At 55.6% G+C, this 23,740-nt stretch overlaps 1 protein-coding gene across 2 annotated transcripts in view; it reads right to left on the reverse strand.

The window, feature by feature from the left end:
• CD9 (CD9 molecule) overlaps positions 1 to 23,400 on the reverse strand; it is a 35,489-nt gene extending 12,089 nt beyond the window's left edge. Inside the window, exon 1 of one of the 2 annotated variants that reach the window (XM_051850195.3) lies at positions 23,131 to 23,400. In XM_051850195.3, coding sequence (XP_051706155.1) covers positions 23,131 to 23,196 — 66 coding nt within the window. In that variant the 5' untranslated portion in view covers positions 23,197 to 23,400. Of the gene's footprint in view, positions 1 to 6,246; positions 6,406 to 23,130 lie in introns of those variants that run through there. The other variant, XM_070049341.2, reaches the window with a different exon arrangement.
• Between the last annotated feature and the right edge of the window lie 340 nt (positions 23,401 to 23,740).

Genomic DNA, 23,740 nt, shown 5'->3' on the forward strand with positions numbered 1-23,740 from the left:
ATCCCTGGCTGCTCCACTTCCCATCCAGCTCCCTGCTAATGCACCTGGGAAAGCAGTGGAAAACAGCCCATGTGCTTGGGCCTCTGCACCCATGTGGGAGACCAGAAGAAGCTCTTCACTCCTGGCTTCGGTCTGGCCCAGTCCCGGCTGTTATTGCCATTTGGAGAGGGAACCAGTGGATGGAAGACTTTTCTCTCTCTATCCCTGCCTCTCTGTAACTCTACCTTTCAAGTAAATAAATAAATGAAAACAAGAAAAAGCTTTAGATAAAAAAAATACTCTACAGCAGTGACAATGAGTAACTACAGCCACATGCAACATTATGAGAGCATCTCTCAAAGTTACACAAAGAAGCAAGAGCCAGGAGAACACAGTCCAAAATCAGTGTTCTGTGCAGGGCTGCACATATACATACGTATGCAAATATGTGCATGCAAATGATAACGGAAACCAGAGAAAATGATGACCACAAACTCAGTGGTGACTTCTGGGTAGACGGAGGGACAAGCACTCGGGGAAGAGGAGGTGGTGGCAAGGGGCATATCTAGGGTGCTGGTAGTGCTCTCATTGTTTTTTTTTAAAACTAGTTATTTATTTAAGAGGCAGAGACAGAGAAGGTGAGCGAGTTTCCATCATTCCTCAAAGGCCCGCAGTGGCCCCTGGCTCAGGCTGCAACCAGGATTCAGGCCTCCCTGGGAGTGGCGGGAGCCCAATCACTCGAGCTGTCACCACCGCCTCCCATCTGCGTTAGCAGGCAGCTGGAGTTGAGAACAGGGCCAGGTAGCAATGTGGGTACTCCACTACGGAACCACTGGCACAGACACCTGGCCTTGGAGACCGCACTGCTTAGCAAACGACACATCAGGGCCTCCCCTCACTGCCCCTCTCACAAGGCTGAATCCCAGCCTGCACCGCTGAACAGGCCAAGGAGGCGGCCTCCTGCCAAGCCCCACCCCAGCGCCAGCTCCCATTGTCGCCCGTACCAGGGCTTGCCAGGGGAGTGACTCACAGGCCTCCAGCGAAGTGACCGGCTGCACGAATGAGTGGGCGGGCTCCGGGCCAGCGCCTGGTTTCCAAGATTTGCTGACCCCTCTCCACCCGCAAACAGAGGGGCTCTTATGCAGAGCCCAGCTCTCCAGGGACCTTGATTCTCTGCCCCAGGAGCTGGCAACATCCGTGGTGTGCACAGGCCCTCTTTCCTCCTCTCCTGTTCCTCACCGAGTGGCAGTGGGTGAGATGTGCTGGGTGGAGAGAGGAAGTAGAGCCCCCCACCCCCAACTCCTGGGTGGCCACAGCCTTGCCTGCACCTCCAGTGGTGCAGGCTGATTTGTCCCCATCACAGGGGCATTTCCATAGAGTGGCCTACAATTGCTGGCTGAGTGTTTTCCCACCTGGAGTGGCAGGATGGGGCCCTGTCTTCCTCTTGGCCTGCAGCTAACTAATGAAGGAGACTGCCTTCAACGGAGGTGGTGCCAATGGGCCTTAGGAGAACAACATAACCCGAGCAGCGTGACAGTCAAGAGCATGGCCCCACAGCCCTCTGCACACTCAGCCCCTTCCCAGACCTCTCGGTCCCTGTGTTACAGAAGGCAATGTCCAGCATCACTTAGAACCACACAAGGCCAAGTGCCTGGCAGCTGTAGGCCGAAGAGAACAGTGCACAATGTCAGGCTTGAAGGGGTGGGAATTTTACGGTGAAAATGCACCTGAGGGGCAGCTATTTGGCCGAGCAGTTAAGATGCCTGCATCCCCGGCCGGCGTTATGGTATGGCAGTTTATGCCACCTCCTACAACACCGGCACCACGCATGGGCAAGGGCTGGAGTCCCGGCGGCTCCATTACTGATCCAGCTCCCTGCTAATGCCTGGGAAAGCAGCCAAAGATGACCCAAGTGCTTGGGCCCCTGCCACCCATGTGGGAGACTCAGATGGGAGTTCCAGGGTCCAGGCTTCAGCATGGTCAAGCCCTGGTCATTGGGGCCATTTGGGGAGTAAACCAGTGGATGGATGGAAGATAGAGCTCTCTCTCTCTCTCTCCCTGCCACCCCACCCCCAACTGCCTTTCAAATAAATCAATATTAAAAAAAAAAAAGATGCTTGCATCCCATATCAAAGTGTCTGGTTAGAGTCCCAGCTCTGCTCCTGATTCCAGCTTCCTGCTAATGCAGACCCCAGGAGGCAGTTGGTGATGGCTTAAGGAGTTGGGTCCCTGCTGCCCACATGAAGACCGGACTGGGAACCTGGTCCAGTTCTAGTTGTTGTGTGCATCTGGGGAGTAAACCAGTGGGTGGGAGCACTCTCTCTCTCTCAAAAATAAATGAAAGAGGAAGAGGAAGAGGAAGAGGAGGAGGAGAGTCTGAGAGCTTTGGGTTCAGTGACACACGGGGGCCAGGATTTCTTATCAGTGAGACATGATGAGGTCTCCTGGCCTAATCCATGGGGAAGAAGGAGGAGTCTTTCCCACGCTGGACCCAGCCCAGATGCCCTCATTCAGACTCTGGGTTCTCCGAGTTCCCATGAGCACCACTCTCAGAGCGGGGGAGTGCTTGCGCCCAGCTGGGAGCAGCCCGGGCTAAAAACCTGGGTGTGGCTCAGCCCCACGTGCACACTGAGAGGGTCTTGCCACTGCGGAAGGCAGGATCTGACCTTGCTCCCCTATGGCAGGAAGTGATCCCTTCCCACCCCTGGAGGCTGGAAGGCTCAGGCTGCTGGATCCCAGCATGTATGACCTGAAAGCTAGGCTGCAGCCCCCAAGGCCGGGGTCCTCAGGCTGGTCTCCACTGGGGTTAGCCCTGAACCCTCTTCCTCTTGTCTTGGTTTTGGAGACAATGCCTAGCGGTGCTCCTCAGGGAGCCTTCTGTTCTGGGCTTGGCGCCAATCAAAGATTTTCCCTCAGCTCATCCCATCCCCCTACGGAGGGAAGCTCCTGCCCCACCCCCATCCCATCCAAAGGACTAAGCAGAGGTGCACTCTGTATGGGGGCTCCGCATGGGGGTCTCGGAGGAACAGTTCTACATTTTGAGGACCCCAGGGGACCCAGCTACGACCAGGGATAAGGCCCCTGCCACTGACAAGACAGCTGTGCTTGCGAGCTGTGCAAGTCTGGTCACCTCTCTGGTCCATGGGTGCAGAGGTGGTCAGGACACGGGAGCCCTGGAAGCAGCAGGGAAAGAAGTCCTTCAGGCCTCACCTTGGCCATGGGACAGGAGTGGGGACCCCAAACCTGACATCCGGCCGCCTGGCGGCCAACACCACAAAGTGCGGCTACAGTGAGGAAGGAGAGGCAGCTGCCCCTGGGGGAATGGAAGAAGCTATAATGCAGATCACTCTTTCACACCTCAAAACTCACTGTGAGAGTGGGGGGTCAAGAAACCAGAGGGGAAGGGAGAGTCAGGTGCCTTTACAAAAAGAAAAGATTTTATTTATTTATTTGAAAGGCAGACGACAGAGGGGGAGACACAGAGATCTTCCATGCGCTGGTTCACTCCCCAAATGGTCACAACAGCCACATCGGGGCCAGGTCAAAGCCAGGAGCCAGGAACTGCATCCTGGTCTCCCACAGGGGTGGCAGGGGACCAATCACTTGAGCCATCAGTCGCTGCCTTGTGCCAGGTGCCTTAGCAGGCAGCTGGGTCAGAAGCAGAGCAGCTGGGACTCTGATATGGGATGCCAGTGTTACAAGCAGCAGCTTGGCTGGGTGCACCACAATGCTGGGCCCTGCCAAGTTACTGGTTTGACCAGCCTGAGGGATATCACGTGAGCCACTGGCTGCACCGTGTTCTGTTCTGCCATAGGAGACACTGGGTCACAGGGCGCACATGACAGCTTAGGGCGGCAGGGCCACGAAGCATGCGGAATCCATGGCTGGGCAGGCTGTGCTTTCTAAGGGGCTCAACTATACCCCGGGAGAACTCATTTTCTGAGTTTCAGGGCTCCCCTGTCTCTGACACAGCTTTCATCCCCAGCTACTTTAGTAAGAGAAGAAGCTAAAAGGGAGATTAGCCATAGGACTAAAGAGAACTTTAGCCCTGAAAAAGGGCACTGAAGAAATTTGGCCAAGTGGTTAAGACACCAGCATTCCACACCAAAGTCCCCAAGCTCGGTATTAGGCTCTGGCTCCTGACTCCAGCTTCCTGCTAATGCAAACCTTGTAGGGTAACAGGTTGTAACTCAAGTAGTTGGGTGGCTGACACTCACGTGGGAGACCTGGATGGAGTCTCTGGCTCCCAGCTCTGGCCTGGCCTAACCCTGCTGTTGCTGCCATTTGGGGAGTGAACCAGCGGATGAGGGCTCTCTCTATCTCTCTGCCTCTCAAATAATAAAAAATAATAAACTTTATTTTTTATAGAAAACTTTTATTTAAGAAATATAAATTTCAAAAGTACAACTTTTGGATTATAGCAGTTCTTCCCCCCATAACCACCCTCCCACCCGCAAACCATCCCACTTCTACTCCCTCTCCCATCCCATTCTTCATTAAGATTCAAAAAATAATAAACTTTTTTAAAAAAATGCGCCAAGTCAATTATCAAGGGACCTCCAGGACGAAGACAGTTGGCCACTGTATCAGTGTGTGCTGGGTTCACGGATTCAACCTACCACTGACTGGAACGCAGTTAGGCCCATGATGACTGCGTCTATACTGTGTCCCCACACACATTTTCCCCCTTCCCCAGTTCCTAAGCACTGCGACAACATGGTAGGTATCAGGAGTCATCTAGAGAATTTAAAGAGTACAGCAGGATGTGGAGGTTCTATGCAGATCCTATGCCGGCTGAACTATGGGCCTTGAGCATCTATGGATTTTGATATCTGCTTGGGTCTTAGAATCCATGTCCCATGCATACTGAGGGATGACTGTAAAGGGGTCTGGGAGACCAAGAAAGTGATGGCTTCTTCCCAGGTGATTGACATGTGGCAGTCACATTGGCCACACAGTTACCAAGGCTGCTGCCTGGCTCTTGGCTATGATCACAGGATCTAAGCAAGTTTGACATCATGCCCAGACCCTACCCTGCTTGATACGCTGTGAACAGGTAGGGAGTTGGGCCTACGTGAGCTGGAATTCTTGCCAATCCTGTAAGAATTTTTCCTTCACCTGTCAATCTAAAATGCCCACCTTCCCAGGATGCACCTGTGTCTCATTCAGGACCAGGAAGGAGGAGATGCCATGATGACTGCTCTACAAGGAGGTGCCATAAAAATCCCAGGGAGCTTCAGGCATGCTAAGACTCTACCCTGTTTGTTTAATCAATTAAGGCACCACCCTCATCTCATAAGAGAGGCTGATGGGGAGGGGGTGTCTCTTGTCCTGGGTGTCCCACACTCACACGTGAGGGGATGTTCACTCTTTCACTGCTAAATCAATCCTGTTCTCCTGCGTGCAGGTGTTGGTGCCTCTGCTTAGAATTTTTATCCCTGAGTGGGGCAAGAACCTGGATTAAAAGGTAGGATATGCAGGCCTGGACCATGCTCACTGGCCCCTACGAAGAGCACCAGGACTGGAGGGGATGGAAGAAGCCGCCAGAGCCCCACCCCTAGCTTGAGGCCTCGCCCAGTCTGCCTGGTTACCGCTTTTGTTTCCGACAAAAGCCAAATGGAAACATTCTGTGTTTGTTAGGAAATAGTTCTTTGCCATCTGGCCAAAAAATGGTTTCCATCCATTTGACGGTGCAGGGAGAAAAAAAAAGGATATTTTTTCCCCATTGTTCTACTGGAAAATTTTCACTTGTGCTGTTTTTTTCCTGAGAAGACAGGCCAGGAGAAAAACGTGCCAGGCTACAAAACCCTTGACTGTACTTCTCAAAACCCTCAAGGTCATGACGGGACAAGGAGGGACAGAGAGCAGTACAGAGCAGAGGCGCTGAAGGAGGCAGGACAGCTGTCCCGGGAGTCCCAGACAGGATCCCGGGAAATGCGAAACCCGAGGAAGTCTGGGCTTAGGTTAAAGGTAAGGCAGCCAGGCTGCTTCCTCAGCTGTAACAATGTGGCACAGAAGCTTCAGATAATGCAGGAGCGGCAAATGGGGAGGAGAGAAAGAGAACTCTCTATTCTCTCCTTGTAACTTTCCTGTGAGCAGGAAGCCATTCTAAGCGAAGTGCATGCACGAAGTGCCAGCATCAGATGGAAGCCTGCTCCATTAAAGAGCCTTCTTCTTGCCTCTGCCACCTTCTCGCCCCTTGCCAACAGCACATGCGCAGATCTCTTGATCCCCAAGAACCAAGCAGCCCTGTTGCCCTGCACTTACCCTGAAGCCCTGAGCCCGCAGCTCAACCACACCCTGAGTCCCAGCACTGCTCACCCGGAGCCGACTCCTGCCTTCACACAGGTCCGCGTGACTCTGAGAGGCTGCGTGCAGATGGCCCCAAGCGAAGACTTCTGCTCCGTCCTCCCATGTTTGGCTCTTGCGCCAGCTGATGCCATTGTAACCTTCTTTCCTCCCCCTCAACACTTGCCAAGTCAGCCTCGTGCACAGCGCGTCTCCAGGGACAGCCTTGTGGCCACCTAGGCCACTGTGCTTCCCCCCACCAAGAGGTCCCCAGCAGTCTCCCCGCAGCAAATGCAAAGCAGCTGCGCTCTCACACCTCAGCGACTCACTGGAGCCCATGACCCTTGAGGTCGAACAACTTCTTAGCCACTTTAGCATCTCCCCTGCCCGAACCATGCTTGGGACAAAATAGTCACTAGTAAATAACTTTTTAAGAAAGGAAAGATCATGTCAATGCACGAGACTTTTCTGGGGCCAGGAGTCTGGCACAGTGGTAAGATACTGCTGGGACGCCCGCATTCCTTATCAGGGTGCCTGGGTTTCCGTCCTGGCTTGGCCCCTGATTCCAGCCGCCTGCCAGTGCACCGAGTCTCTGCCACCCACGTGGAGACCCGGCCCAGCCCTGGCTGTTGTGGACATTTGGGCAGTGAAGCAGCAGATGGAAGATCTCTGTCTCTCACATAAAGAAATAAAAATTATGGGCCGGCACTGTGGCGTAGCGGGTGAAGCTGCTGCCTACAGTGCTGGCATCCCATGTGGGCGCTGGCTCAAGTCCAGGCTGCTCCAGTTCCCATCCAGCTCTCTGCTATGGCCTGGGAAAGCAGCAGAAGATGGCCCAAGTCCTTGGGCCCCTGCACCCTCGTGGGAGACTCAGAAGAAGCTCCTGGCTCCAGATCTGCTTAGCTCCGGCAGTTGCGGCCAACTGGGGAGTGAACCAGTGGATGGAAGACCTCTCTCTCTCTCCCTCTCTCTCTGCCTCTCCTCTCTCTCTGTAACTCTTTCAAATAAGTAAATAAATCTTTAAAAAAAAGATTTTTTTTTAAAAAAAGAGACTTTTGGGAACACACTCATATCTCCTCTCCTGGGTCATCTGCCTTCTGACTTGGCTTCTCATCTGCCTGCATCCTCTAACACCTCCCCACGAGAGCAAGAAGGGACTCAGTACAACGACCTTTCCAGAAGAAATACTGAGTGAGGCTGCTCAGGGCTGCATGCACAGTACTTGGTGGCTGAGACAGACTTCTTTCGGGGCTGCGCTGTGGTGTAGTGGGTAAAGTCCCTGCCTGAAACGCTGGCATCCCACATGGGTGCCCGTTTGTGTCCCAGAGGCTCCACTTCTGATCCAACTCCCTGCTAATGCACCTGGGAAAAGCAGACATGGCCAAGGTATTTGGGCCCCTGCATCCATGTGGGAAACCAGGACGAAGTTCCTGGTTCTGGCCTGGCTCAGCCCTGACTGTTGTGGTCACTTGGGGAATGAACCAGCAGATAGAAGACTTACCCCTCTGTCTCTTCCTCTCTCTCTCTCTCTCTGTAAATCTGTCTCTCAAATAAATAAATAAAAATTTTTTTTAAAAAAGAAAGAGTTCTCTTTCTATAAGTGATGGACGTCACAATGAGATCTTGGAGCAAAAGCTTACAAAATCTTTAGAGCACCAAAGTTCATGACAAGCCTTGCTGACAAGGGACAAGAACGCCTTGCTGTTCTCCGTATCTGCAGCTCTGCCAGCATCCAGGCACCTTAAAAGCCAGTTAGCTATCCCCATTTTGGATGAAACCCAGGTAACCTGATCATCTGGGGCTTGAGTCATGAAAAGCCAGCCCTGTCCCAAAGTGAGGTGCACAGGGCACTTTCCTCATTCACACTGATTCACCGCCGAAAGTGTAACTCGCAGAGGGCCTGGGGATCGGGGTTTCAGTGAGTCACCCTGCAGATCCTGCTGCAGGGACAGGTCCAGAAATCTAACACCGAAACACACACCTGGAGTCGAAAGACATCAAAACGCGCGAGAGCTCAGGGGACCCTGTGCTAAGTCCGCAAAACTGGTTCTAGCTAGAACACGGGTGGCTATGTGTGTGTGTGTGTGTGTGTGCAGCACACACAACAGGCCAGTATGCGGGCAGAAACTCTTACAGAAGGCGGTTGAGACGAGGAGGGGCCACGAAAGGCAGAAGGGGCTGCCTGAACCAACAGGAAGTTTCGGGTGTGTGTGGGGTCGGGGTGGGGGCGGCCACCATGTCCCATCTCTCAGCTGGAAAGAACCATGTTTGCCTACAGGACAAACACCACTTCCAAGAGAAATCTTTTCTTGGCAAACAATTGGGAGGTAAGCTGCCCTCCCCCCAGCCTCCTCCTCTGTAACAGGACCTGACTGGCCACACTTTTTTTTTTTTTTTTTTTTTAATTTTAAATAGTTGCTCATTAGCACTTTGTCCACTCAGCTCACAAAGCCCAGGAAGTGGACAGGGGATCTTTCTCCATGCTGACTTCTCCTTCAGGTCTGCACTGGAATTCAGGTGGCTGCACACAGGGACTGGGGGCGGGTGGTGGTGAGTAGATGGGGTCGGGAGAAGGGAGAGCCTTCTTGCCTACGTCCCATCGTCCTGGAAAAGCACTGGCTATCTGGTTACTCTGGTGAGTGGTGGCCAGTGAGGCACTGTACATTTTTCAGTCTGGGATAGGTGGTGTACCAGGAAGACAGCGAGCAGGAGGAGGACGCCTGCTACTGCCCACTGCCCCCTGTTCCCAGCAAGGCCAAGCAGCCCACGGCCTCGCTCCATGTGGGTGGGTGTGTCAGAGCCACCTGGGGAATTCCAAACACAGGTCTGCCTGGGCTCCCAAGGGATTCCACTGTCCTGCTTTGCCAAGAGGGACTGCACTGGTGGGTGGGGGGAGCTCTGATCTGGGTGCAGTCACCCAGGAGTGCCATGATACTCAGCATTCTCCTGAGCCCCTCGGCACCTCAGGGGCCTCCTTTGGAAATAAATATGGGAGCCGGAGCTATGGTGTGGTGGGTAAAGCCACTGCCTGCAGCACTAGCATCCCATATGGGCGCCGGTTCAAGTCCCGGCTGCCCCACTCCCAATCCAGCTCTCTGCTATGGCCTGGGAAAGCAGTAGAAGATGGCTCAAGTCCTTGGGCCCCTGCACCTAGAAGAAGCTCCAGGTTCCTGGCTTCAGATCAGCTCAGCTCCGGCTGTTGCAGCCAAATGGGGAGTGAACCAGCAGATGGAAAATCGATCTTTCTCTGTGTAACTCACTTTCAAATAAATAAATAAATCTTAAAAAAAAAAAAAGATATATGGTCTGTGCTACCTGTCCTGTTTGCGACCCAGGTACAAAGTGAGGATTCAATGAGGTGATATGGGCAACGCTCTGAGGGCAAACCAGAAAGTTCTCTAGCAAGCCAGGTGTTGAAGGCAAAAACAAGCATGATCATCATTGGCGGCAGCATCCCGGCCACGGGTACCATCGGTCATCACGCTTCAGAGAGACACGAGCCGAGCCGGGATGATCCACGGGCCTCGTGCAGACAGCTGGGCAGGCGAGGGAGGCTCGGGACACTGGGGTTCTGTCTGCTGGCTTCTGTGAGAGTCAGTGTGAGAGTGAGGTGAAGGATAAATTTACTTTCCTCGCACCCACAAACAACCTCCCTGAGCACAAGAAAGCCCGCCAGGAATGGCCACAGACACGTGGGCAAGGCGTGTCCCAGGGAGGCTGCTGGCTCAGACCCGAGGCCCCGGCCCGCCCTGGGCTCACAGCCTGCCTCTCCGGCAGAGCCCTCTGAGGAAAGCAGTTATTACGGCAGATAACAGAGGCTGGGGCTTTCCTGAGTTGGGCTGGGCAGGAAAGGGCAACCTTCACCCCTTAATTCCCTCCTCCAGCGAGATGCGTACCAGCCTGGTTTTTGTTTGTATTTGTCTCCTGTGCTGGACGAGAGGGACAGAGCAGCAGCCAGGAAGTCCCCGGCGGACCGAGAGCTGAGGACGCGGCCAGGTTCCCTTGCCAGCCATTGCTGGGCCCCCAAACATCAGCCATGCTTTAAGAAAGTCACAGGCGTGGAGAGAAGGCCCTCTGTGTCTACACAAGCCTCATCCTTCAAAAACAAGTCGGGCAGCCCGGCCTCACCCATCGCCACGGCAACCGCACTTGCCACCGAATGCCAAGCCTGGGCCGGGCTGATTCACCAGTCAGGAGGCTGGGCCTGGCAGTCGCCAACAAGAACAAACAGGCTCTCCCTGGGGCCTCCGCGAATCCTCTCCCTCTTCCTCCCCTCAACTTCAAATTAAGGCCAGGGCTGTTGTCTTTGGAAGGGTGAAGCCACTGGGACAAGACCAGAAGCCCTGCAGTCTCCCCGTCCTCGGTGCCCTCCAGTGAGACCACAACAAAACCAAACCCACGTTCATCAGCGGAAAAAACCACTAGGACTGGGTCTCCTTAGCAAATAAAGAATTTGAAGCTCCAGACAAGGCGAGGGCATGGGGCTAGCTTCAGTCTTCCTGGGGATGAGGTGCGAGCTTCCAGGGATCGCAGCTCTACAGACCCGAAGCCCCCTTACGCGGCCATCCTGGGCACTGGCTGGGCAGGTGCAGCCCCTGGTCTCAGAGTGTGGTGCCCCGGCCTCTGGCGGTAGCAGCAGCACCCAGGAACTTGTCAGACCTGCACACCTGCACACCTGGACTTACTCAGTGGATGGGGTGGGGCAGCACTCTACAGGGAACAGGTCGCCCCAGGTGACTGACACACCTTCGAGTCTGTGATCAGACCCACAGATCTGGATATGGAACAACAAGGAAGCTCAGGCATGAGCTCTTCAGAGCGGGAATAGCTTTCTATGCCTTTACTGAAAAGCAGCCCTGGGTGGGAGGTGTCAGCTTTCTCACTGTCTGGCTAAGGGAGCGCTACCAGCCACACTACACTGAGCTCTGGGCGGGGGTGGGGGGTGGTGTATGCTGACACGACCCACTACCACCCACCACCCACCGTCATGAAGCCCTGGGATGCTGAGAAGGGTGAGGAGAGAGAGGGAGGAAGCATGGGATCCAGGTAGCCACAGTAAGTGATGTTCAAGTTGGAACCTACATTTTACATTTGGCTCCCAAATGTCCCTCTCCCCCCACCCCCCAGGCTGTGCCCTGTGAGCCTTCCTGCTTCCCAGTAAGGGGCCGGCATGTAGTGCCGTGGGTGAGCCACCTGCCTCATGGGATTTCTGCATTCCATCCCGGAGTGCAGTGCCTAGGTGCAAGTCCTGGCTCCGCTCCTGACTCCAGCTCCCTGGGAAGCAGCAGACGAGAGCTAAGTAGCTAGGTCCCTGCCACTCATGTGTGAGAATTGAGTTTCCGGCTCTTGTCCAGCCATAGCTGCTGCTGGGGGCATTTAGGGAATGAACTGTTGGATGGGAATTCTCCGTCTCTCAAATATATAAGTACATTCATAATTTAAAGAGAAGCCCTAATGACTAAGGGGGCCTGCGAGAGGCCCCCACAACCTGGTACACACGTCCCCTTGCTTTCCTAGGCCAGGCTGCTTAACACATGAGAGCAGACCCTCTTATTCCAGACAGCCCAAGCTCCAGGATAAAAGGGCTTTTTTAAAAGAATACATGTGGAGGCTGCTGGACAAGTTGAAGGTTATCTTGGCTGCTGTGTTGATTTTGGCCAGTCTTTCCTGCCTATTATCAACTCCTCCAAATGCTGGCAAAGCAAACGGGGAAATACGTCATAGCCTCAAAAATCATGATGGCAGCAACTATTATCCGTGAAGGCTGACGGCTGTCACACACTATGGGAGGTGGTTTACATATGGAACGTCTCATCCCATCTTCTCATCACCCCTATTTTATAGATGAATCGGGCTCAGAGATGAAACCCACTCGCAAAGACACAGCCAGTAAAGAGGTGGAGCAGAAGCAGGTGCACACAGAGGACCAGGCAATCTAGCAGTTCTCTTCCCACCCTGTGCCTCCTCACCGCCCCAGGGGTGGAAGGGACCTCCTAAGAAAGGAGAGAGGCCTGGACATGTTGAACGTGGCAAAATGCTCTGGCTTAAACCTAAACCTGGCAATGAGGATTCCCTTACTTGCTGCTGCTTGTCGACTGTGATTTAGACTGAGGGTGTCGGCTGCGGACTGGGGAGGGCCGGGGGTTCTGACCACCAGCTCCTCCCTTAGGTTTGCCCTCTTTCTCCCCTTGCTGAGGCTAGGAGAGATGGTGGTGGTGGTGCCGGGTGAGATGCACCCTACAGGGCCTGCTCCCCCTTCCTCTGATTTTCTACCCAGGGTCCACACAGAAGCAAAGGTGGCTTTGATCCTGTCCCTTTCTGGGAACTGGTTTCTGGGTGTTCTAAGGGTCTAGAATGTTCTAGATGAGAGTACTCAATCCCCTTGTGGGAGCCACAAGGCGTGAACTGAATAAGTGCTGAGACCACCTGTGTTGGTTTGGGAGCCAAATAGATTTTCCCTTTCAGTTTCGACAGCAAGCTCAATTCCAAGTTCAGCTCCACCCAGGGAGGCATGCTTTTGGGGCATTTCCAAGAGGGCTGCAATACTAGTATTTCTTACCCGCCTGCTGCAGGCTGTGAAGATGCTGGAAGTGAGCGTTCTGGAAACAGATGGAACGGTAAGGCCCCTGCTTGTGTTCGAAAGGGCACGGGCCTAGAGGTGAGAGTTCAGCTTGAGCAATCCCGTGTGATATGGTGTCATCGGTGTGAAGCAAGAGGACACGGATGACCACCAACCTGCAGGGCAAGCTCTGCATCTGAGAAACCCTAGGCCAGGCAGGAGAAGGGCAGCAGAGGCCAGCACACGAGCTGTTTCCGGGGAGCCAGGCCTACAGTAAGAACTGTGCATTACCAATCCCATTATTTGTTCACCAACTCGAAGGCCCTGAGAGGGCCACAGCATTACCTTTATATGCAGCTGAGGCTTAGGAGAGGCACTAATGTGCTGCCTGCCCCACCTCCAGTACCCTGGGTCAGCTAGGGCCTCCCGCTACTACACACGGCTCTCACACAGCACCTGCAGCCGACTCTGGAGTCAGGGAGTGGATCCAGAACCACCCCTGACCCGGCCGTGAGAAGCCAGGTGCTTGGAGAGCCATTCTGCCCGTGGCCTTAAAGCACCCTAAACACGGAGATTATGGTACCTGCTCCCCACCACGCCATACCATTCAACGTGAAAAAAAAAAATCCAAAGTATAAAATAAATTAAAAAAGAAGTTCAAAAATGTGCCTTGTTTCCTTGATGCTGAGGGTGTTGCCACACTACTGCTGCCCTGGACAAACGCTGAACCAGTCTGCTGGCTTTGGGGCCCAAGACAGCTCCAGCCCGTGGGTGCCAGCACCCTGCTACGCCTGTTTCGTTTGGGCAGTTGGGTTTCAAGGCTGGAGCCTGGCCCCTTGCAGGGGACATTCCCGTTAGGAGTAACAGGCATGCAATGCATGAGAGGCTTTTGGGAGATTTGCTGTTTTGTAAGCCTTGGACACCTGTGGGTTCTGCCTTCTACCCCGGGAAGGGTTCAGCACCATCCCAGTAAGCAGGCCAGAGCGAGTGACAGCCACAGATCGCAGCCACTTGACCGCGGGCCTCTCACCCCTTGGAGGAGGGAGGCAGCTCTGTGCACTCTGGGGCGTGGCAGGGGATGAAGGGCCAGGTAAGCTTTTCCTCAGCCTACCTTTATGGAAATCAGGCAGCTACCCGGTCTGAACAAGTTCAGGAGTTGAGAAATCCTTGCTGCACCGGGAACAAAGTCAGCACCATTTGAAAAGCAGAGCCCTTGCTCGGTCTCCGGGCTCACAGGGCGCGCTCATGTTAGGGGCCCATGTCAAAGGCTGACTGGCTGGCTGGGAGGGCCCCTCCCCAAGGTAGCCTCTGTCTAAACAAGAAATCTCCTTTTAAGTTTCCATTGCCTGCCCTGCAGCCGCTGGCCGGCCCAGAAATAAATCCCCTTGCTGCCGAGAGCAGCTGTTCTCATCGCAACCCAAATCATCCGATGTGGGGAACTATGGCGGGGGGGATGTTTAGTCTTAGATTCCAGAATACCACACATTTGGTTTCCATTGTGCACGCTGAGACGTCTGGCGCTTGTGTGTGCACCCACCCTCACTCACACGCTTCGGCCACGTGGGCAGCCTGAGCCTACTCCATCTGGAAAACTGCTTAGAGCAGCTCACGAGGCGAGCGGGGTCCCTTCTTCCTGGCCTTCAAACAATGCCACGGGGTGCACCGACTGACAAGCCCTCGTAAGCAAGACATGCCCAGCTCTGCTCGGTGGTCTGCCTGCCGCCTCCACTGCAGGACACAGCGAGCCCCAGCCAGCAGGGGCAAGGGCCTTGATCCCCAAACTCCTGGGTCTAACCCATCCCCTCTCCTGTCCATCTGCCACTTTCACTATGGATCTCTTCTCTATCAGTTAGCAAGTACACACGTTTGCTATCTACGTTCCACACTCCATCCAAACACTTCACCCGAGTGATTTAATTTTTGCAACAGGCTCACTGGGTAGGTAATATTCGTTTCAATTTTTTTAAATGAGAAAACCAGGGCACAGAAGTTAAGATGCTTGTCTTATATCACATGGCAGAAATTGAACTTGAACCCAGAACCGTCTGACTGCAAACTCCACATTCGCAATCATTTAGTGAACTACTTGCATTTTGTTAAGATGAAGGGTAGAATAAGTGAATCATACAAACACACACACACACACACACACACAAAGTGAGAGAGAGAGAGAGAGAGAGAGAGAATCTTCTATCCATTGGTTCACTCCTCAAATGCCAGCAATAGCCAGGGATCTAGAAATTCCATCCCAGTTTCCCACAAGGGTGGCAGGAGTCCAAGCACTTGGGCCATCTTCTGCTGCCTGCTGGGCACACACATTAGCAGGAAGCTTGACTGGAAGCACTCTGATGTGGGACACCGGCACCCCGAGCGGAGGCTGGATCTGCCGTGCCGTTTGTCTTTTTGATCGTTTCTTTTATTCCGGAGCCAGAATTTCCCCCTTCTGCCCGTTCTCTCTCCTATTCATTTCAAAACTGGGGCCTTCTATACTGAAAGGCCCGAGAGAGGGTAGGGATCTGCAATGGCCACCTGGCCTGTCTCAGAGGAGCCACCCAACAGAGAGAGCTGAGGCTTCTTCCCACTGGCCTCCGTCTCGACAGCGCCCGCCACACCCTCGCTCCACTGCCCAGAAAATCAGAGTGGGAAATGACTTCTGCAGAGCGCCTTGGCACGGCTTCTCACGCTGGCTCTCCTACCGCTGCCCCCGCCCATCGGCCACTGTGGCCCCAGGCAGGAGGACTGCGGCCATCAAATGGCCATTGTCTTTGCCTCCCCTAGAGGAATGGCCCCAAGTGCAGCCCAGAGCCTCTGCCCTTTCCCCACAGCACCACCAGTCAGCAAAGGGCAGAGGGCACAAGAAGGCACAACCATGGGCCTCTTGTTACAGCCCCGCACATGCGCTCTCGAGGCACAGCGTGGGGCCCGGAGGCAGCTGTGACGTGGGAATGCAGCTTCCCATCGAGAAGCAGTGTCCTTCCCCGCCACCAGGAGAGAATCTCATTTCCAGGTACAGTGAGTCTGCAGGTCTCTAAAGGGTCATCTAGGGGGTCAGGGCTACAATCTGGCTGGAGTGGAAGAAAGGTTAGAGAGATTTTCCAAGGCTGGAAAAGGCACTGGTTTGTGTCCCGGCTGCTCCTCTTCCAATCCAGCTCTCTGCCGATGGCCTGGGAAAGCGGTAGAAGATAGCCTAAGTTCTTGGCCCCTGCATCCTAGTGTGAGACCCAGAAGAAGCTATTGGCTCCTGGCTTTGGATTGGCCCAGGTCTGGCCATTGTGGCCATTTAGGGAGTGAACCAGTGGGTGGAAGACCCCTTCTCTCTCCCCTTCTCTCTTTCTCTGTTTCTCAAATGAATAAATCTTAAAAAAGAAAAAAAAAAAAAACCATTTGGCGGTGCTGGGTGGCTGGTTGGTGAGGGGAGGAGCGGGTGTTTGGTGCAGTGGCTAAGCTGCCGCTGGGGCTGCCTACATCCCATATCAGAGTGCGCGGTTCTAATCCTGGTTACTCCATTTCCAATCCAGTTCCCTGCTGCATACCCCAGGAAGGCAGCAGTGACAGCTCAAGTACTTGGGTCCCTTCTACCCACGTGGGAGACCTAGATTGAGTTCCAGACTCCTGGCTTCAGCCTGGCTCAGTCCTGGCTGATGTGGATTCTTGGGGAAGGACCTAGTAGGTGGAAGATATCTCTGTGTCAGTCTCTTTCTCTCTGCCTTCCAAAAACAAACAAACAAAGCAAATACCAAAAAATAAAAAGCCACCCAACCAAAACCCATGAAAAAATAACAACACACCACGTTGAGTCACAGCAGTAGTAGATTTAAATCTACAGCCCCACAGCACAACGAAGGCATCCACATGACACTGGGGAGGGGCCTCCTGTATGGGGTGCACATTCCTTTCTATGGGTAGGGCTGCGGAGGGGAGGGGGCCTGGCTCCCCGCCTCCAAGTTGGGCCACGGATCTGAGGCGTGCATGGAAAGCGGCACACGGCCACCATTCACCTCGGAGGGAAGAGCCGACGCGGATTCCAACACCAAACCTTGAAGAGCGATGATGAGGAAACAAGGAAGTCCCATCTTGCTGACCTTTTCATTTAGAGCGTTAATCAATCAATCTCACTGCTGAGCGGGTGGCAGATTCCACCAATGTACATTACAAAGAAGTTCCAACGAAAATGCTGGAGAAATCTGTTGTGAATGGAACAACAAAGCTGTCCAACTCCCATTGCGGTATTTCTAGCCGCCAGTGGCGTTCCCTCCTCCTATGATGTATGCACTGTGTCATTTCTGCGTTTGGACATCAACTTGCAGTTTGCACCATGAGCGTGAGCTAGGAGCAGACTCTGGGGTTCAGAAGCTGGGTGTGCAGGAGGGGCCTTGGCAGCAGCTCACCAGCCACTGGCCCGCCCCACCCTGGACCTTGACTGTACCGGATAAGCCTCGGAGGGTGACTTTCCTAACAGAGCCAGCAACAGCCACAATTTCTGCTCCTCTGCACAATGTGTGGCAAGAGGATTAAGCAAGAAGAACCCTTAAAAGCCTGAGGTCTGACTGTTCAAGTCCACGGTCCCCAAATCTGTCACCCCAGGGACCTTCTCTGGAGTCAGATGAGCCCAGGCCGCCCTCTAGGTCAGCTGTCTTTCCTTCTTCCTGAACCAGGCTGGTCACTGCCTTCTCAGGAGCCCACATCCCCTAATGATTGATCCCCATGAGACATTTTTCCTTCCCCAAATCCTGCAAGAGGACAGCAGGTCAGGCAGGGCCGTCTGTCTCCCCTGGGTGGGAAGGAGGAGCCTACAAAGTAGGACTTAGCTGGACACTCATCAAGTTGAACAGTTGGGGTAGACCAGAAGTACGGCACATGCATTAAACTCAGAGCAAGCCAAAGCCACTCCTTGGGCAATGATTAAGCTGAGAGTCAGAGCGACGCTGGGGGGGGGGGGGGGGGGCGGGCAGGGCAGGGAGGCAGTGCTCCAGGCCGGGCCACACCTGACCAGGGAAACTTGGGGTTTCTGATGCCTCTTGCCAAGTGTCCCCAGGAGTACCCCTTGGAGCCCCCCTGAGGAGGGTGAGGCCACCTGCCCCCAAAGGCTGGGACTGAGGACAGTTTTGGGAGTCACATGGAAAACCAGCAAGGGGCATTCACTACCTGAGGTCCATGGGTCTCCAGGAAAAAAGAAATTCAAAAAAAAAAAAATGGGCATAACCCTGTGGAGGCGGGTCCCATCGCGTTCCCAGGAGTCCCTAGAAAAGTTACGCACTTCCGAAGCAGTGCACACTCCTTAAAAACTATCCACAACTAAGCATTTTCTGGGGGGCGGGGGGAGGCAATTACTGGGTGGGTGCAATTATTACAAAATTCTCTCGTGTGGGGACAGGGCGCTGCCCTCCCCAGCTGCGTGCCCTTACTTGACGGAAAGCAAAAACATCCCCTGGAACAGCATGGTTTTTTCCATGGATTGAGACAGGCCAGCCGTCTGAAGTCAGTCTTCAAACACCAAGGCTTAAAAACGGACTAGGAAGAGCCCATTCCAGGGCAGACAGCGGCCACTGCGGCTCACACCATCATACTCGACACCACCTGAACGCTGCAAGGAGGCGCCATGGCTCCAAACCTCAAAGGGCGTCCTCAACTCCTCCACTCGGGTCTATCCGGGACGGGCTGCCGACAAGGCGCCCACGGAGGCCATGGCCGGCGGCGACCTTAGGCCCCTCCCCTCCGGGCCAGCCGCACCCAGGCAGGAACATGAGGGGCCGTGTTGCTTGGGAGAGAAAGCGCTCTTATAAACCCAAGGTATTATTAAGTTGCACTGTGTGCCCAGTCCCCAGGCCACACCTCCTCATAAAACGGAACGGGAAAGCAAACAGACAAAACGCACACAGGACAAACAGCTCGGAGTGCAAAGCTGGAGGGCTCCCACCCAAAGGAAGGTGTGGCAGCAATGATTTATGGGGACCATGAGACACGGAAGGAAGGCTCAGTTAGCAGAGTAGGGGCTCTGGGCGGGGGTGGCCTGTGACAGTTTCCTATGCAGGCAGTGCCAGACTCGGGCTGCACTAGCAGCTGCTTTCTTTGAGCACAAAAGTGTGGGGTCTGGAAGGTGCTTGGGGGCGGTCACTCAAAAAGAAAGGGGTGGAGAGGGTGAGGGAGGGAGACTGAGTGTACAGGAGGAATCCTCTTGCTACCACCAGATCAGAAGGCCAGACGTTTGGGGAGAGAGCCTGAGCAGGCAAAGGCCTCATTTTCCTTCCCAGATGCAGACATCTGGCCTCAACTCACCTCTGCTGGAACCTGCCAGCCTCAGTACAAACAGAGCCCGGCTCAGCAGCGGCCCAGGCTGTCTGGGCGCCAGGGGCGGGAAGCCAACTGCCCCACAGTCCACACTGGCCCAGCCCCTACCTCCAAGTCAGGCAGCTTCTGCCAGGAGCAGCAAGCCAGAGGGAGGGGCTTTGGCCGGTGCCACCCTGCTCATCCATACCCTGCCCAGGCTCCGAATCCTGCTGCCTCACGGCTTTTCTCGGGGGCAGTTTTACGTTCAGGAAGACTGGCGCAGGGGCAGGAAGAGGTGGCAAAGAAGGGAGGCATGGTGCGGGCGGAAGTGCTCCTGGCTGCATCTGTGGCTCCCACTGCCACACCTGTCAGAGGCTGCTCTCCACTCCACCCTGTGGAGTGCTCTCCCAGGCCACCCTGTGCAAGGCTACCACGCCAAGGGCATGGCCCACATTCTTGAGCTGCCACAGCAATGCCCGGGGAGACGCTGAGCACCAGAGGGCTAAGGTGCATGGGCACTGACAACACCACCAGAGAGCCCACCCAGGGCAAGTAGAGGGGAGCGAGAGGTAACAGGAAAGAGACACAGGAACCAGGTTCTTGCTCCAGAGGCAGAAGTCAGGGGCAGCGATGCTGGGAGGATGAGTCTTGAAAACACGGATCTTTCCATTTCCTGACTTCCGCCTGGGGCTGGGGCTGGGTGTGAAAGTCCTATTGCTCCAGGGGTTGGCTTCTAGGCTGAGTGTGATGTTCTAACCTGTTCGCTGGTTTTACAAATGGGGAAACTGAGTTCCGGGGCACAGGTCTGGGGACAGAGTCCACGTCTCCCATTGGGTCCAGGTGACACCATTTCTTGGGAAAGAGGACCCTCCCTGCTATTTCCATCACTGAGGGAGGGTCAGGGGTGAGCCATGATGAGCAGAGTGGAGGAGGTGGAGGGCGAGGAACTGGGCTCACTCAGTTCAGCCAACTCTTCCCCTCCTTTATCCTAAGGAGCTCCAGGAAGAAGGCGGAAACCCTCGCTGTGCAGACTTAGAATCTGCGAATAGAATGGGGATGGCACATCCCTTGGGTAGCCCTAGCCCTGGTCCCCCCGTCCAGCTTGAACGGGGTTGTTTAGCACTCTGACACTAGGAAGATGTTTTCCCTCTCGACTGTTTTGCAGGGGGTTGGCGGGCAGGGAGGGCTGAAGGAAATGCAGAAACAACCAAAATAGAGCTAGGAGGTTTGGTTCTGGGGGTGTTGGAAAAACAGGCTGATTGCTAGTTTGGCCGTGGGCATCAGACACCGGACATGGGGAGGGCTGACTGCACAGGCGCAGCTGTCACGGAGGGATCCTCAGGACTGAGAGCAGGGCCAGACAGAAGCACAACGTCCCAGGTGGCCCACAGCCTTCCCACTGCCGCTGGGGCTGGCTTCTCTCTCCATCCCCGCCGGACCCCACACCGCCCCATCGCCCGTGCCCAGCATCCTCAGTACAGGAGACGTGGGGGGCTCCTGGCCTCACAACTCTTGCGTTTCAAGACCCATATCGGCTTCCAAATACCAAGATATAAATCCCTGGTCTTGGAACAGAAAGGGAAGTGGTGACATCATCATAATCCAAGCAGTCTCCTTAGATCCTAGATTTCCTTAAAAGAGTCTTGGAGCTGTTGTTTGGCCTGGCAGTTAAAACGCCTGCATCACACATCAGAGTACTGGGTTTGATTCCTGGCTCTGGCTCTTGATTCCAGTGTCCCTGCTAAAGCAGATCCTGCGAGGTAGCAGCGACAGCTCAACAGGATTCCTGCTACTATGTGGGAGACCTGGGAGGAGTTCCCAGCTCCTAACATCAGCCCAGACCAACCCGAGCTACTGCAGACATTTGGGGGAATAAACCTCTAGATGGGAGTTCTGTCTGTGCCTTTCAAATAAAAATTTGGAAAATAATTTTTTGGGAGGAAGGGGGAGCTTCATCCCACTGTCTTGCATTCCCACCCAGTTGGGTAAAATAACTTAATCTGATATGCTCCTGCCACATGACCTTGGCACTTAACTTCTTTGGGGACCAAGTTCCCTGGTTGTCGGTAAAGGGGGGATGACACTTCCTGCTCTGTGTTGGAAAAGAAAGGACTTTGCAAAACACGGCACCAAGTGCACCACCATCATCTGGGGGGAAAAGGCGTTACCTCTGCAAGGACCCCAGTACAAGACAAGTGACCAATAAATACTCAGGAAAGTGTGGTCGCTGCTCATCTCCCCGTGACGGGCTTGGCAAGGGACAGAAGGAGAGGAAGGGACCCAGGGGTTAATGGCAGTGGCGCTGTCTGGGATCCTGGGCAAACCCACTCAGCATCTGGTTCTCTGCTTCCTCACTGTGAAGGAGAGCTCCCGCGCCACTCCCAACTCTCAACCCAAACATTTCCAGCATGAGTCAGCCTTGTTTCGGCCGGCAGAGCTAACCAGCAGCACCTAGCCCAGGCAGGGAGCTGTGAATTCGAGTGGGGTGGCAGGCTGGAAGCAGTCTTGACAGATTGCGGGTCCTGCAAGACTCCAAGCTTCCCCCATGCGCCATGGGGCTGATGGGGGTGTAGTCTGGCTGGGGCAATCTAAGCCAACAGCCGAGGGCTAACCAATGAACTGGCAGGGCAGAGGGCAAAGCTCCTCAAATGACGAGGGTGGGGTGAGGCTCCTTCAAACATTCTTTTCTGGGACACAGACTTGGGGAGAGGCAGAAGCTGAGACTGGCAGCTGGCTGGCTGTAGGTAACACCAGTAGGAGGGGGTGCCCCCCCCCCAGGGCAGGGCCTCCCTGAAGCTGCCTAGGGTCGGGCAGGGGCACACCTATGTGCTATGCTCAGCAGGGTGTGTTGGGCGTGCAGACCCTCTCGAAGGCAGGTCAGACTGCAGGCTGCAGAACGGCTCTGCTACGGCGCCTTCAGCTTGCAAAGGGTCAGATCTTAGGGCGTCTACCCCAGGGCCCCAGGGAAGCAGTCATTTGTTCCAGGGGAAGAAGTGCATTTCTGGGGTCCCAGTCTCTGCCCTCTCCAGCTTCCTCTCCTGAGTGGTGCGAGAACTGCCCTCCCAAACCCTCTCCAGCCTGCAGACGGGGCAAATGCAGTCCATTTGTGTGTAAGGGATATTGGCTCTGGACCAGGACACAAAAGTCCCTGCATCCCCCAAGGGAAAAAGGTGTGGCCTGGACACACTCCTTTTCCACTGCTTCTGATAGCCAGTGGGTGTGCCCGGGGCGCCCTGCCCGGATGGCCTCTCCAGGTGAGCACCCCGCCTGGCCATCGGGCAGGCAGCCCCAGGCACCTGATCCCAGGCCGGAAGTGCCAAAACCCGGGACTCATCGCACTGGAGGCGCCGGCGATAGGCATCGGCTCCTACTTTCCTCCCCAACTCTCCCAGAGTTCTCTCCAGTTAAGATGCTTATCGCCCTCGGAAAACAAAATCAAGCCAAGCTCGTCTTTCAGGTTGCTGCAAGGGAGCGCGGCCGCTCGCACGGCGGCGCCAAGCCCCATCTTGGGTGAATGGGGCCGCGCGGTCCCTCCCCCAGGGGACCCGGGGTGGGGGTGAGGGGTCGGGGTCTCGGCTCTCACCCAGGCCCGGGTCCCCTGCACTGTTAAAGGGCGGAGAGGACAGTGTCCGCACCGCCGAGTCCTCGGAGCGCCCGCTCCCACGGTGGACCCCACCCGGCCACCAACTGCACTGCCCGCCGGTCCTCCCCGCCCAGGGCTCTGAGTTCCCGAGAGAGCTGTATCCCGCTTCTCCCCGCAGCCTTTCCCATGGAGCACACCCAAACCCCACTCCAGTGCGCGCGGAGGAGAGGGACGCGAGCGGCCGGCACGCCCGGGCTCGCTAGAGCCCCTCGCGGACGGGCCCGTCCCGCGCGCCCGGGGCCGAGGTGCCAGCTGGCAGCCGCAGGGCCCTCTCGCCCGCCCAGCCTGGGCAGTGCCGGCCGCCGTGGCGCCCCCGACCCTCTCGGGGGGGGGGCTTGGGGGCCCAGAAACAGGTGGCCCGTGAGAGGAACGCGCGGTCATGGCACGCACTCACCCAGAAGACGAAGTTAAACCCGAAGAGCAGGTACTTGATGCACTTGGTGCCTCCTTTGACCGGCATGATGCTGAATAGAGGGGCCTTGGCTGGCTTGACCGGGGGTGGGCCTGGGAACACGAACGGCTGCGGCTGCGGCTGCGGCTGGGGCTGAGGCTGAGGCTGCGGCTGGGACTGGGGCTGGGGCTGGGGCTGGGGCTGGTGGAACCCGGCAAAGGACGGAGGTGCTGGCGGCTGCTGCTTGGCCTCCGGCTGCACTTTTAAAAAAGTGCCACTCCTTAGGGCGCGCGGCGGGTTCCCTGCGCATGTGCCGGGGCCGCCGCCCCCGCCCAGCCCGCCTCCCGGCCCCACCTGCCCCGCCCACGCCCCGCACCGCCCAGCCCAGGTCCGCGAGGCAGGGACCCTGCCGCTCCCCGAGGCCTCGCCCCTGCTCTGCTTCCCTCCACCGCCCTCCCAACTTCCCCGTCTCCTTTTCTCTGCCCCGGGCCTCCCCTGGCCGCCACCCCTGCCCCTGTTACCGGGGGGTTGTACGGGTAGCCTCGCCCTTCCGGTGGTCCCCAGACTGGCGCTGCACTTGGGGGTGCCTTCGGCGGGGCGGCGGGAGCCGGAG

Source organism: Oryctolagus cuniculus, chromosome 9, assembly GCF_051225735.1.
Source record: "Oryctolagus cuniculus isolate XC-2025 breed Fujian yellow rabbit chromosome 9, ASM5122573v1, whole genome shotgun sequence".
Classification (NCBI taxonomy): Eukaryota; Metazoa; Chordata; class Mammalia; order Lagomorpha; family Leporidae; genus Oryctolagus; species Oryctolagus cuniculus.